Source organism: Prionailurus bengalensis, chromosome E2 (assembly GCF_016509475.1).
Source record: "Prionailurus bengalensis isolate Pbe53 chromosome E2, Fcat_Pben_1.1_paternal_pri, whole genome shotgun sequence".
Lineage (NCBI taxonomy): Eukaryota > Metazoa > Chordata > Mammalia > Carnivora > Felidae > Prionailurus > Prionailurus bengalensis.
This window is the reverse complement of record NC_057352.1, coordinates 47,705,431-47,720,650: the sequence shown is the minus strand read 5'-3', so window position 1 is coordinate 47,720,650 and position 15,220 is coordinate 47,705,431. Positions and strand designations below refer to the sequence as shown.

Here is a 15,220-nt window from a genome sequence, read left to right as displayed (position 1 = left end):
CTGACACCCTCACCATCCCCCACCGCATAGGCACCCTCCTGACTTTGTGCAGCTCTGACACCTGCTCCAGGCTGTTTCCTGCAGCAGACATTGTCCTCAGACCACTTAGGCTCGGACCTCTGTGTTGGCCTGTCCCTCCGTGTGGTCACTTTCCTCATTGACTGGGGCTCTGATGCTGCGTTCCAAGTGCCCCGCTCCAGGCGGTGGACACACTCCTCACTCTGTGTGGGCTTTGGTTCTCTGAGTCACTTGCTCCTCTTTTGCCCATGGCAGGCCCCTACCTTCTCTGTGCCACCCAATGGCTTTATGACTAACTGCTCAGAAAAGGGAAGGGATGAGGAAGAGCAACCATTTGGAAGGTTCTCTGTTGGAGACTGACATTCTGTCAGCACAGCTGTAGCACGCTGCTGCTTCTCCCTCGAGGACCAGACTAAGTAGTTGGTTTGCATTCAGGGGCCAAGTGGTATAAGGAGTACCCATTCTTCTTAATTCTCAAAACCACGCCAGGAGCCCTGAGAAGCTCACAGTGCTGGGAGACACAGACTGACAATGCTCAGGTAGCCCTCCGGGGCTCAGGATCATTGAGTGGAATGACACACAGAGTTGCTAATACCATTTACACTGTTCACACTTACATTTTGTGTTCTGTGCATAAATAAATAATTAGCATGGTCATTTCACATTAGTTAAATATAGGCAGTTAATAAGTTAAATCTTATTCTGGAATTTGCTTTTTCACATATCATCATGGAATTTTTCAATGTTCTTCCCTTAGATATGTGTGTTTTCTAATAGAACTGTAGTTTTCCACAGCACAAACATACCAACATTCACTTGTGGCTGCGTGTAGGCTGACTTCACTGTTTCACGTCACAGGCAGTGCTGGAGGGGGTCTCTTGGTTCATGTGTCTTTGTACTCTTCTAGTAGAATTCCTGTAAAATAGACTCCCAGAAGTGCTATCGCTTGGGCAAAGGTTATATACACTTAAATTGTTAGCATTTACTGCCAAAATGCTATTACAGAGAAATATGCCAATTTATACTTTCTCTCCAACTTTGTGAGAGAGGGTACCCTTTCCTCTTAAGTCCCACACTGGAATTTCCAAGTATGGGTCTGGGATAAGCTGTTCTTCCTTCTCTACTTTCTCCCTGGGAGTAGTTTACATTATTTCTCTGCCTTGTGGAAAAAGCAAAAAGGAACTGTGGGTTTAGCAAGCCACTTTGGGCCTCAGCCAGAGTGATTGCCACATCCATTTGTGTGTGTGTGTGTGTGTGTGTGTGTGTGAGAGAGAGAGAGAGAGAGAGAGACAGAGAGAGACAGAGAGAGACAGAGAGAGAGGCTTCCACTAAGTTCCACTAAGACCCCAGGGAAGGAAACCAGAAGGGGACTCGTTTTCCCTAGCTTCTCCCATTCTTATTGTTCAGGTCACCCTCCTGACAGTGGGGCTGACAAGTAGGCACATCTCTGTATCAGAAGGAGCTGAGGTTCTTTCTGGCAGCAGTTTCTTCCAAAGGGGTAGATACATCAAGTCACATATATCTGGTGTTTTGAAAAAAAATCCATTTCTCTGCTGACCTTCTGATAGGCTGCCTTGGCTCAGGTTCTGTAGTCGATACTTTCTGTCCAGTTTTCAGTGAGGATGGGAGCAGGAGAACATCCCATCAGAATGCTGTTCTCAATGTCAAGCAGAAGACTGAGACACAGAGTTGAGATGATTTCTCACTTCATCTCAGGGCCAAGGCTGTGACTGGGATAGCTCAGGAGGTTATTGGTGACATTCAAACAGTGCCTCTCGACAGGAACATTGAGTGTGCAGGACACTGGGGGCCCATCATGTCTGCTGTCAGTGGTGCATGGGAGGGCGCGGGCCCCATCTTGAAAGAGACTGTACTCCTCTGCTCCAGGGGCTTGCCACCCAGGAGGGCCAGCCAGCATCTCATTGGATCAGAGAATGCAGAAATCTGCATGTTTTATATGGCGGCTCCTGTATTTAAAATCTGAGCTGATGTTGTGCCAGTCCACTAAAACTGATCTGTGGACCAGATGTGAATCAAGGTCTCCAATTGAGGTGTCTGGCTCATTCCATCCTGTGGCAGCAATTAGAAACTCTCATGAGCCAGAAGCACCAGCAAGGGGAAGGTTGCAGGAGGAGGAATAATACCAGGAGAATGACCACCCCAGCCAGGGTGGGGGCCATGAGGGCACCAGGGGGTGCTGTTCACTCCAGGACTCACTGCGGCTGGGGGGAAGAGGGCAGGCAGACGTTGGAGTTCGACCTTGGGAGATCCACTAATCCTGCTGATGCCCCATTTTTTTCACCAGGAAAAATAATGGTATGGAGGATTAAATGATATCCTAATAGTATAACTTTTACAAAGGTGTGTTCTATGTGTCAGGCACATTAGGTACTTTTTAGCTGTGTGCAGTCATGTTAATTTTGTGTGCCTCAGTTTCCCAAGTGCAAGAGGAAGAGAAGGACATTATCTATCTCAAAGGGTTGTACAAGGATTAAATATAAAGAGCAGTAGTGCTACCTGACTAAAAACATTATTGTTGATATTTCTAATCACCATAAAATTCTGGCAAATTGGTATTATTATGACCGTATTTACAAATAAACCTAGGGTTTGAGAGATTAAATAACTTCCCCAAACCAAGCAGCCAGAACCAGCAGAATTAGGCCCCAGGGCCGAAGTATCTCCTGATGCACGTAAAGGACCTCACAGGACCTCTGAAAAGTATTACTTGTTCTTTTTCAGTGTTGCTTTCCCCCTCAAAGTTCATCTTCTTTTAACAGATAGACTTCCTACTGTGGACCATTAATTTTTTAAAAAGCCTTCAGAGATACTTGTCCTGGGCACAGGATTGGTCTGAAATAAGGTGGTAGAATGGGGAATGGTGATCAAAGCTCAGAGCCTGGGAGGGGTGGGGAACCTTCTGTAGAAACCTCAGCACTAGCCGGGGCTGGGCCTGAGGCTCCAACATATAGCAACTTCAAACAACAATCATTTATTACCTCACAGAGTGTCTCAGGAGCAGCTTAGGAGGGTGGTTCTGGCTCACGGTCTCTCATGACATTGTAACCAAGACATTGGCTGGGGCTGCAGTCAGCTGACCCTTCACTGGGGCTGGAACCACTTCCAGATGGTTCACTCATGTGGCTTGTGAGGAACTGCTGGCTGTTGGCAGGATATGTTGGCAGTCTCTCCATAGGACTGCCCGAGTATCCTCAAATCATGGCATCTGGTTTCTCCTAGAGAGAGGGATGTAAGAGGGAGCAAGGTAGAAGCTACAATGCCTTTTATGACCTTGTCTTGGAGTCCTATACCGTTACTTATGCCACTTCATTGTATTCATTAGAATAGGGCTGCCAGTATTAGCAAAACTAACAAACAAAAGCAACTGGTACAACCCAGTTTAATTTGAATTCCAGATAAACAATGAAGAAACTTTTAGTATAAGTATTCCCATGAAATATTTGGGACATACTTACACTAAAAATTTGTTTATATGAAATTCAAATTTAATTTGGTATCGTGTATTTTATCTGGCGATCCTATGTTAGAAGCAAGTCATTTGGTCCAGCCTACATGCAAGGGGAGGGGAATTTGTTTCCATTTTTGGAGGGAGGAATGCCAAAGAATTTGTGGAGATATTTCCAAACCACTACAAGCAGCATTTTGAGAACTTGCATTTGCCCCTGGTATCTGTGGTTACCTGCATGGGAGCCTAAGGGGATGAAGCAGTTCTGGATAAGAAAGTTCACTTTCCTAATAATCTTGTACATTTGTAGGTTTACAGAAAATTGTGCACAATCTTTTCTTTGCCTCTCAGATAGCCCTGTGAAGTAGATGAAACAGTGATCATGATCCTCACTTTACAGGTGAGGAAGCTAAAATGCCTCCTCCAAGATGTTATGAGCAGAAATGGTGGAGGGAGGACAGATTTTTTTAGTATGAAGCCTAGCATTTGTTCTACTCTACCCAGTAGTGTCCTGATACGCTACTCATGCCTTCACAATAGAAGGTGCCTACATGTAGCAGATTCATGTTCTCCCTTCTGCCATGTTGTTATCTCAAATGGGTAATGGCATTTGTGGATCCTCACTGCCGTGCTGTATCCTGGGTAATGGGGGAGGACCCTGGGAGAAGCTGAGGGCCCAGATGCAGTCCTCTCTCAACACCCACAAGTTCTGGGATCCACCAGAACTGGCTGGACCACTGGCTGAACCACTGGCTGACTGTGGGAATCCAACCCACTATAGACCCTCTGAACTACGTGACTCAAGAGTGCCCTTGGGAACATCATTCCCTTTCTCCAGGAGGCAGCCAACCTCACATGAAAGACTGTGGGATAGCCAGACCAAATGGAGAATTACTCTAGCCTAATTTTTATTATAAGAAATTTAGACATATAGAAAAGTTGAAAGAATAGTATAATAAATATCCATACCCCTCCACTTAGGCTCAGTAACTCTTACTGTCTTTTCCATGTTTTCTCTATTGACATTCTTACCTATTGATATATTGTATTTTGAGGCATCATTTTTTTTCAATATATGAAATTTATTATCAAATTGGTTTCCATACAACACCCAGTGCTCATCCCAAAAGATGTCCTCTTCAATACCCATCACCCACCCCCCATCAACCCTCAGTTTGTTCTCAGGTTTTAAAAGTCTCTTATGCTTTGGCTCTCTCCCACTCTAACTTTTTTTTTTCCTTCCCCTCTCCCATGGGTTTCTGTGAAGTTTCTCAGGATCCACATAAGAGTGAAACCATATGGTATCTGTCTTTCTCTTTTTGGCTTATTTCACTTAGCATCACACTCTCCAGTTCCATCCACGTTGCTACACAGGGCCATATTTCATTCTTTCTCATTGCCACGTAGTACTCCATTGTGTATATAAACCACAATTTCTTTATCCATTCATCAGTTGATGGACATTTAGGCTCTTTCCATCATTTGGCTATTGTTGAGAGTGCTGCTATAAACATTGCGGTACAAGTGCCCCTAAGCATCAGTACTCCTGTATCCCTTGGGTAAATTCCTAGCAGTGCTATTGCTGGGTCATAGGGTAGGTCTATTTTTAATTTTTTGAGGAAGCTCCACACTGTTTTCCAGAGCGGCTGCACCAGTTTGCATTCCCACCAGCAGTGCAAGAGGGTTCCCATTTTGGAGAGGTTCACATCCTCTCCAGCATCTATAGTCTCCTGATTTGTTCATTTTGGCCACTCTGACTGGCGTGAGGTGATATCTGAGTGTGGTTTTGATTTGTATTTCCCTGATGAGGAGTGACGTTGAGCATCTTTTCATGTGCCTGTTGGCCATCCGGATGTCTTCTTTAGAGAAGTGTCTATTCATGTTTTCTGCCCATTTCTTCACTGGATTATTTGTTTTTCAGGTGTGGAGTTTGGTGAGCTCTTCATAGATTTTGGATACTAGACCTTTGTCTGATATGTCATTTGCAAATATCTTTTCCCATTCCGTTGGATGAGGCACCATTTTGAAGGAAGTGGTAGATGTCAGGACATTTCATTCCTAAGTACTTCATAGCCTGAATCTTCTAAAAATAAGGACATACTCCTGTGAAGCCATAATTCTAAGATCACACCTAAGGAAATTAGCCATGATTCTCAAATATCCTCTGACACTCAGTCCATATTCCAGTTTTCCTTATTACCTTCAAAATATCTTCCATTGTCAATCAAGGCTCACCTATGTGTCTCTTAGTCTTTTAAAATCTAGAACAGTCACCTCTGAAGAGATCAGGTCAGTTGTCTTGCAAACAGTTCTATATTCTACATTTATTCCCAAAATAAAGGTTATATTCCCTTTAGCCTTTGAGCTCCATTTCGTTGGGGTGTGAATATATGACCAAATCCTACTGAAAGAGATAAAAGTGAAAGTATTGTGTGCAACTTCTGAGAAGTCTTCTACTGCCCGGAACATGGGTATGACGGCTGGAGCTCTGGCAGCCACCTTCCACATGAGAATCAGAGTCACCCCAGAGGCAAAAACTGGAAAGGGCTTTGTAGAACTTCCAACATCAGCTCTGTCTGCTTATTCCCCACCTCTTTTGAGAAAATAAAAACTTGTGTGCTTAAGTCCCTGTTAACTGGGGTTTTCTTTCATATATATCCAAATTTAGTCCCCACTAATAAGCCATATTACGGCCTACTGTAATCTTGTATTTGCCTGAAAGATATGTTATCTGCTTTCTACTTGGCTAAGACACATTTCAGGATTTCTTTTTCCTTCAGGCGTAGATCTCTGGTACCAGTGCACTGTGAGAATGTGGTCAAACTATTATGTTACCTAACCTCTAGTGTTGAATGAATCTTGGCAGCCAGGAAAATTTTCTGTGAGAACTTTGTGGTTATAAATGTGAGAAATGAAGTTAGTATGGCTTGTCATGTGTAAGAGAACACCAGGGGACTGTGTGTGCAGAGTGAGAATGACCTGGCATTGGCACAAGGCAAGTTTGTGAAATACAAACCTGAGCAGCAACACAGGGGCAAGGCTGCAAAGGGCAGGGCCTTTAGGAGAGAAAAAGCACTGGGTGTTGTATGTAAGTGATGAATCACAGGAATCTACCTCCAAAACCAAGAGCACACTGTATACACTGTATGCTAGCTAACTTGACAATAAATTATATATATGAAACAAAAAACAAAAAACAACAAACAAAAGCAGATAATGACAGAGAGAAAATAAAAGAATAAATAATGGCACAAAAGAGTAAATGTGTACAGGACCAAGGAGTATAAGAAAGAAAAAAAATGGCTATTTCTGGGGCATAATGTATAGTATCTCAATCCTACAATAAAATATACGTATTTAACACAATTAAAAAATGAAACAAAAAACCCCAAAACATGCAAACTCTGCATTCTTGCCACAGCCCAGGAGAGGTTTTCTGTGTGTTGAGAACTCCATTTGGGAAGTGTCCCACAGGAAAAAAAAGGAGTTACAGCATGTGAAGGCAATCTGGTTGCACCACTTTATCCCCATGGACCACTAGAGTTGACTTAATGGGTCCAGGAACAAAGCTATGCCTGGAGGGTCAGAATAATTCCTGGGTCAGCTACACCTCCCCGCCCCAAGCCTGTGGAAGACATGTAACCTTGATGCTGTTATTTCAGTCCTTGGTTATTTGAGAAGCTGGCCAGCCTTTTGAGCTTCAACTACTCTCTTGGATGTTGAATTTATAGTCCTATAATGAATTCAGTGACATCTTCCTACCTCAAAAGGGTGAAAAGTATGGATCCCAAGTCTGGGAATCTGAAAGAAATCATTCTGGTTAGGGCAGGATTTCAAATATATTTGAGACTCTGGTACAACCACTGAAACACACACACACGTGTATATATGTGTTTATGTGTATATGTGTGCATGTGTGTTTGCATGTGAGAGAGAGACACGGAGAGAGAGAATAAGGCTGACCTATAGATTCATTTATTCTTTCACTCATTCATTCTTGCAAACCATTTACTGAGATTCTACTTCCTGGCAGTGGCTGTGCTGCATATTGGGGATGAAGATAACGGAATTTTCTACCATCTCTTATGTCTCAGAAGAGACAAATACAAACACAACTGACCAGAACCCAGTGGGGCACTCTCTACAACAGTGGGAGGCGCCCAGTGCTTCCCTAGCAGAGAGGGACTCCTCTGGGGGCATGGCCTCACACAGCTGCAGTGATTTCTCTGTGTGGCTAGGACTAATTTCATACTATTTCCTGGGGTCATCATCATGCAAATCCCTAATTTCTTGGAGCTTGAAGTAGAATTTTAACACCATTCCTTCTAGAAAGATCTGTCATGGGACCAGAATGGATGGCTCAACTCTTCCCGGAACCTGGTTGGCACTCAGAACACTGTTCCCAAATGCTTTGCCAGACAAGTTTCCTTGATTTATTTCCTAATGCTTTTGCAGTCATGGCCCACGTGGTCTTTGCCTGCTTCCTGGCTGTGATGCTCCCAGGGCCCCAAGTGAGGGCAGGGTATGAGTGAGGGCGTGTGGGAAAACTGGGACTGGGGATTGGCTCATCTCAAAAGTAGCCTCCAGTTTGCAGCATCAAGCTTCTCCTGCCCTGAGCAACAGTACTTTTGGGTCTTCCCTGAAAAACAGATGTGGAGCCTGAGAAACCCCTTTTGAGTTCAGTCTCTTTCTCACTGTTTCCAAGGGCCATGAGTTCCTCTCCATTTGAGCTCCATTCTCTTTTCCTCAAGCTCGGCATCTAATTGGCTTTCTAAGATGGGGTCAGTCTAGAATCACTGGAGGCTCAAACCGAGTGCCAGTCCTTAGCTCTTGGTTCAGTGTTCAATTCTATACTGAAATCCTGTCCCCAGTTCTAGTCCCCAGTCCCCATTTACTGGGGTTTGCTGGTGTAGTCCTTTCCCCAGTTCCAGTCTGCTATTTCCACTAATGGAGTTTGCTGATTTAGTCCACACTGGGAACTGCTGGAAATGCACACAAGGGGATTATTATGACCATAATAATGTTAAAAAAAGAAACAAGCCCAAAATGGAGTCATTTCCACCCCTCTTCTTCCCTGCAACAACAAACTAAGACTTAATTACAGTTTCAACCCATTCCAGGAATGTGACTTTTTACCAATCAATGTGAAATTTCCTGATCAGCAATGGTGAGGTCATCTGTATGATGAAAATCTTGCCCATTCCGTGTATCCAAAGAAGAAGATGTCCTGGCCAGAAACAATCAAATCCTCCCTCCCTCACTTCATTTGTGTTTCTTTCTTTTTTGCTAATAACTTCTTTGCCCACCCTTCTTGCTATAAAAACCTTCCATTTTGTAAAACTCCCCACAGCATGCTCTCTACTTGTGAGATGGGATGCTGCCTGATTCATGAATCACCTAATAAAGCTAATTCAACCCTCAAATTTACTTGGCTGAATTTTGTTCTCTAACAATATCTTCATAACTTTGACCTCTGACCAATTTCAAACTGGCAAATTATATTTGAAGTTTTGGCAGACTCTGTGGGTTGACCAGGTCTGGTTGGCTGTCTTACTGCTAGAAGCTGCTTTGAGAATAATATTTGATTTAAAAGCTTGGAACCTAGAAAGAAGTTCCTCATTTATAAAGTGTCAGGGTCGATGCTTCTTCTTCTTCTTTTTTTTTTTTTTTAGGGTTGAGCTACTTTTGGGAGGCTTTTTTAAAAGCTTGAAAAATCAGCATGTATGTCTCCAGTGACCCAGTTTTCAAGAAGAGAATTGGCAGAACTAAGGGAGTACAGCTGGGAACCAATGTCCATGTTCCTGGCACAGCAGGATCACGTAGTGCCTGCCCCCTGGTGACAGAGGGAAAGTGAGATAACCTAAAAAGAGGCAGAAGAGTGTGAGCATCTATGTTTAATTTTCTTATTGAGCCAAACTGAAATTTTGAACAACATGTGCTGTTCTGGATTCAACACTCAATTATTCATTCTGTTCTAAGGTCATGTACACTCCTGGGAAAATTCAGCAGTTCTCATTCCATGGCTGCTCGTGCACTTGTGTCCACAGTATTCCACCACTTCTGAAATGCTTATTATTTTTCCATTTTTGGCATCGCTGAAATTGAGATGCATCTTAAATTGATGGCATCTTAAGCATTTTATCAGAATTTAATTGGCAGAGTTTTCTCTTTCTTATCATTCATAGCATATCAAATTTGATGAAATATGCCAATGGTTCCTGATGCAGAGCCATCAAGGGCAATGGTCAAAAATTCTTGGGATGTTTTACGGTGTAAAAAGCTGATTTTATTATAGTATGGGGATAGGAACTGTGGCCAGAAAGAGCTGCACTTGTGTTTGTGAGGAGTGACTGATTGTATATTTTTAAGTTTGTGGAGGGAGGGTGGATAGAGATAACTTTAAGTTTCCAAGGAATATCTGTATGGTGAAAGTAAGGTCTCCAGGACTTTGGAGGTCTCACTATTGTCAAGATAAGGTTGCTTTTAGCCTCCAATGAAACATGAATATGAAGGCAACCATGAGTTCCTTGAGCAATGTCACACTCTGCATGTGTCAGGTATTTATCAGTGGGCTGCAAGTTGTAAGGAGATTGAATTTTAGCTACCTTTCTCTTGTCTTTGTTCTCCTCATTAGTTTCCCCACTTTGGCTATCGTAAAAAAATATCAATGGCCAGTGCACCCTTGCATGCATTTTTATGTAAGAGGGATGTAGTATGATCTGGGCATCAGGATTTTTAGAAGCTCCCAAGAGATTTTAAAGTACAGCAAAGTTTGAGAACTGTTAAAATAAGGTATTTATGCCTTATTCAAGCTTTTTTCCAACTCGTAAGCTTCATGACCAGCATCCTTACAGATTCTATTTATTATATATGGTACACTCCTCTGTCTCAATTAATCATGTACTTCCAACTACATCCACTGATCATCCTTTATTTTCTCATTAGAATGTCAGCTCCAGGAGGGCAGGAATTTCATCTGATTTGTTCTCAGTTATATCCTCAGCACCTAGAACACCTAGACATATTGTAGACACTTGATAAAGATTTGATGAATGAATGGATATTTCTTCTTTTAAATTCAGTACCCTGATACACTCATTTCTCCCACAATTTCCAGTAAAAGTGGTATTATGTCTAGATGATTTCCAAATCTGGTCCTGTTTCCAGTGGTCATCTTTCAAGCCTGAATTTCACATTAAACTTCATTTAAAAACTTGAGTTCACCGTTTTCTATTCCCAACCCAAACCCTAACACCATCCCAGCCTGCCATATGTATCTACAGAATCAGTTTCCTCCCTGAGTCTCAAGCTTAATACCTTGAGTTATTTTCAAGTCTTGTCTTCCCCATATTTAGTTACTCACTAAGTTCTGCAATTTGCTTTTCTGAAAATTCTCTTGAATTTGTCCCTTCCTTTAAGTTGCCACAACACTGAATTTGTCTTCTTGGCTTCTGTTTATTCACATTTAAAATGACTTCACATCCACCTGCTAGCAATTGTTTGTTTTTTTTTTAATGCTTATGAAGGTTAAATATATGACACAAATAGCACAAAGGATGGGAGAATGTAAAGAGAATTACATTGTTGTAAAGTTCTTGTATTATTTGGGAAGTGATAAAGACAGTAACTTAAAGTAGATTGTAATAAGTCAAGGATGCATATCTTGAAATCTCTGAGATAACCACTAGAAAAATAATAGAAGAATATGTAACAAAATAATGAGAAAACATTTTAAAAATTGAGTAATACAAAAAAGGCAGGAAAAAAATAAAAAGAAAATGTATGATTAAATATAAAACAAAGAGCACAATAGTAGGCTTGAAACCAGCTCCATTAGGAATTACATTAAATGTAAATAAACTAAACATTCCAGTTATAAAAGGCAAAGATTGTCAGAGTTGATGAAAAAAATCAGTATGGAGAGAAACATTGCTAAGACTAACGTCAAGGAGCTTGCTATGTTTTCTTCTAGGAGTTTGATCGTTACAAGTCTTACACATCTAAGTGTTTAATCCATTTTGAGTTAATTGGTGTATATGGTATAAGAAAGTGGTTCAGTTATTCTTTTGCATGTAGCTGTCTAGTTTTCCCAACACCATTTATTGAAGAGACTGTCTTTTCGCCATTGTATATTCTTGCCTCCTTTGTTGTTAATTATCTGACCATATATGCATGGGTTTATTTCTGGGCTCTCTAATCCATTCCATTGATCTATGTGTCTGTTTTTATGCCAATACTACACTGTTTTGATAACTATAGCTTTGTAGTATAGTTTGAAATCAGGGACCATGATACTTCTGGCTTCGTGCTTCTTAAGATCATTTTATCTATTCAGGGTGTTTGTGTTTCCATACAAATTTTAGAAGTATTTGTTCTAGCTCTGTGGAAAATGCCACTGGAATTTTGATAGGGATTGCACTGACTCATCACTCTGGGCATTATGGACATTTTAACAATATTAATTCTTCCAATTTATGAGTATGGAGTATCTTTCCATTTATTTGTGTCTTCTTCAATTCTTTCATCAATGTCTTTTTAAAAATTTTTTAAATTTTTATTAAAAATTTTTTTTTACATTTATTTGTTTTTGAGAGACAGAGAGAGACAGAGCACAAGTGGGGGAGGGGCAGAGAGAGAAGGAGACACAGATTCAGAAGCAGAATCCAGGCTCTTAGCTGTCAGCACAGAGCCTGACACGGGGCTGGAACTCACAAACCATGAGATCATGACCTGAGCCAAAGTTGGACACAACTGACTGAGCCACCCAGGCACCCCAATGTCTTTTTTTTTAAAGTTTCTTTCTTTCTTTTCTTTCTTTTCTTTCTTTTCTTTCTTTCTTTCTTTCTTTCTTTCTTTCTTTCTTTCTTTCTTTCTTTCCTTCTTATTTGAGCATAGGTGACATACATTGTTACATCAGTTTTAGGTGTACAACATAGTGATTTGGCAAGTTTATACATTAGGCTATGTTCATTACAAGTGTAGCTACCATTTGTCATCATACATCGTTATTATAATATTCTTGGCTATATTCCTTATGCTGTGCCTTTTATTTCTGTGACTTTTTCATTCTAAAACTGGAACCCTGTATCTTCCATTCCCTTTCACCCATTTGCCCATCCCCCCACACTCTCCCCTGTGGCAACCATCAGCTTGTTCTCTGTGCTTACATGTCTGATTCTGCTTTTTGTTTATTTATTCCTTTTTTTTTACATCCACATATCAGCTAAATCATATGGTATTTGTCTTCTCAGTCTGACTTATTTCACTTAGCATGATATCCTCTAGATCCTTCTATTTGTCTCAAATAGCATGATATCATCCTTTTTTATGGCTGAATATTCCATTACATATATATATATGTATACACAGACACACACACACACACACACACACACACACACACTACATCTTCCTTGTCCATTTGTCTATCAATGGACATTTAAGTTGTTTCCATATCTTGGATACTGTAAACAATGTTGCATAGGGGTGCATATATCTTTTTGAATTTGCGTTTTGTTTTCTTTGGTAAGCACCCAAACAGAGGAATTATTGGATTATATGTTATTTATATTTTTAATACCTCCATGCTCTCTTCCACAGTGATTGTAACAATTTATATTGCCATCAACAGTATACAAGTGTTCCTTTTTTCCACATTTTTGCCAACACTTTTTAGTTTTTGTCTTTTTTATTTTAGCTATTCTGACAGGTGCAACACATCCCTTTTCATTTCTTATATTATTTATTTGAGCCCCCCTTCTCTCTTTTTTCTTCTTTGTGAGTCTAGCTAAAGGTTTGTTGATTTTATCTTTTTGAAGAACCAAGTCTTAGTTTCATTAATCTTTTCTTTTTAGTCTTTTTAGTCTCTATTTCATTTATTTCTGCCCTGCTTTATTATTTCCTTCCTTCTACTAATTTTGGGCTTCATTTGTTCCTTTTTTAGTCCCTTTAGGTATAAAGTTAAATTGTTTATTTGAGATTACTCTTATTTCTTAGATTTTGGTATGCCATATTTCTGTTTTCATTTGTCTCTAGGTATTTTTTAAATTTCTTCCTTGATCCAGTAGTTGTCCAGTAACATGTTGTTTAATCGCAATGTATTTGTAGCTTTTCCAGTTTTCTTCTTGTAATTGATGTCTAGTTTCATATCAATGTAGTCAGAAAAGATGCTTGATAGAATTTCAATCCTTTTGAATTTATTGTAACTTGTTTTGTGGCCTAAAATGCGATCTATCCTGGAGAATGTTCTGTGTGCACTTGAAAAGACTGTATTCTGTTGCTTTTTTTTTTCCCCTTAAAAGTAATCTCTATGCCCAACATGGGGCTTGAAGTCATGACCCCAAGATCAAGAGTCACATACTCTACCGACTGAGGCAGCAAGATGCCTCTATTCTGCTGTTTTTGGATGGAATGTTCTGTATATATCTGTTACGTCTGGTCTAAAGTGTCATTTAAAGCTGATGTTTCCGTAATGATTTTCTGTCTGGATGATCAACTCATTGATGTAAGTGGGGTGTTAAAATTCCCTACTGTTACTGTATTGCTGTCAATTTCTCCCTTTAGGTCTGTTAACATTGGTTTCACATATTTTGGTCCTTCTATGTTGGGTGCATATATAAGTGTTATATTTTCTTATGGGATCAACCATTTCATCATTAGGTAGTGCCCCTCTTTGTTTTTTGTTACAGTCTTTGTTTTAAAGTCTATTTTGTCTGATATGAGTATAGCTGCCATCAGCTGTCCTTTTGTTTCCACTTGTATGAAATATTTTTTCCATATCTTCACTTTCAGTTTGTGTCTGTCTTTACTTCTAAAGTGGGTCTCTTCTAGGTAGCATATAGATATGTCCTTTTTTAAAAAATTCTTTTAAGTTTATTTATTTTGAGAGACAGAGAGAGCAGAGGGGGGGCAGCAAGAGGGAGAGAGTGAATCCCTGGCAGGCTCCATGTTGTCAGCATGGAGGCTGATGTAGGGCTTGCACTCATGAACCGTGAGATCATGACCCAAGCTGAAACCAAGAGTTGGACGCTTAACTGACTGAGCCACCCAGGCACCCCTGTCTTGTTTTGTTTTGTTTTTTAAATCCAATCATACACTGCACATCTCTGCTCAGAGAATTTAATTCATTTACATTTAAAGTAATCACTGATAGGTATGTATTTATTGCCATTTTGTTCATTGTTTTCTGGCTGTTTTTGTAGTTCCTTTCTGTTCCTTTCTTCTCTTTCTCTCTTCTCTCACAGTTTGATGACTTTCTTTAATGTTATATTTAGATTATTTTCCTCTTCTTCTTCTTCTTTTTGCATTTACTTTGAGGTTACTATGAAGTTCACATATCTTACTTATCCTATGTTTGTAACAGTCTACTTTAAGTTACTGGCAACTTAAATTTGAACACATCCAAAACTACATTTTTATTCTCTCTGATGTTTAATGTTTCTGATATCACTTTTTATGTTTTAATTTTATGTATCCCTTAACTAATTATTGTAGTTTCTGTTAATTTTACTATTTTTGTCTTTTAACCTTCTTAATAGCTTTATAATTAACCCATTATCTTTACTATATATTTACTTTTTTCCAGTGAGATTTTTACTTTCATATGTCTTCTTATTATTAGTTAGTGCCATTTTTTTTTCAGCTTAAATATGTACCTTTATTTATTTATTTTTTTAAATGTTTATTTTCGAGACAGAGGGAGACAGAGCACGGGTGGGGGCAGGCAGAGAGAGATGG

At 40.1% G+C, this 15,220-nt stretch overlaps 1 protein-coding gene across 1 annotated transcript in view; it reads right to left on the bottom strand.

The window, feature by feature from the left end:
• Nucleotides 1–686: 686 nt before the first annotated feature.
• Nucleotides 687–15,220, bottom strand: part of TXNL4B (thioredoxin like 4B) — a 41,953-nt gene continuing 27,419 nt past the window's right edge. Inside the window, exon 4 of the mRNA XM_043599572.1 lies at nt 687–963. Coding sequence (XP_043455507.1) covers nt 858–963 — 106 coding nt within the window. The 3' untranslated portion in view covers nt 687–857. The remainder of the gene's footprint in view (nt 964–15,220) is intronic.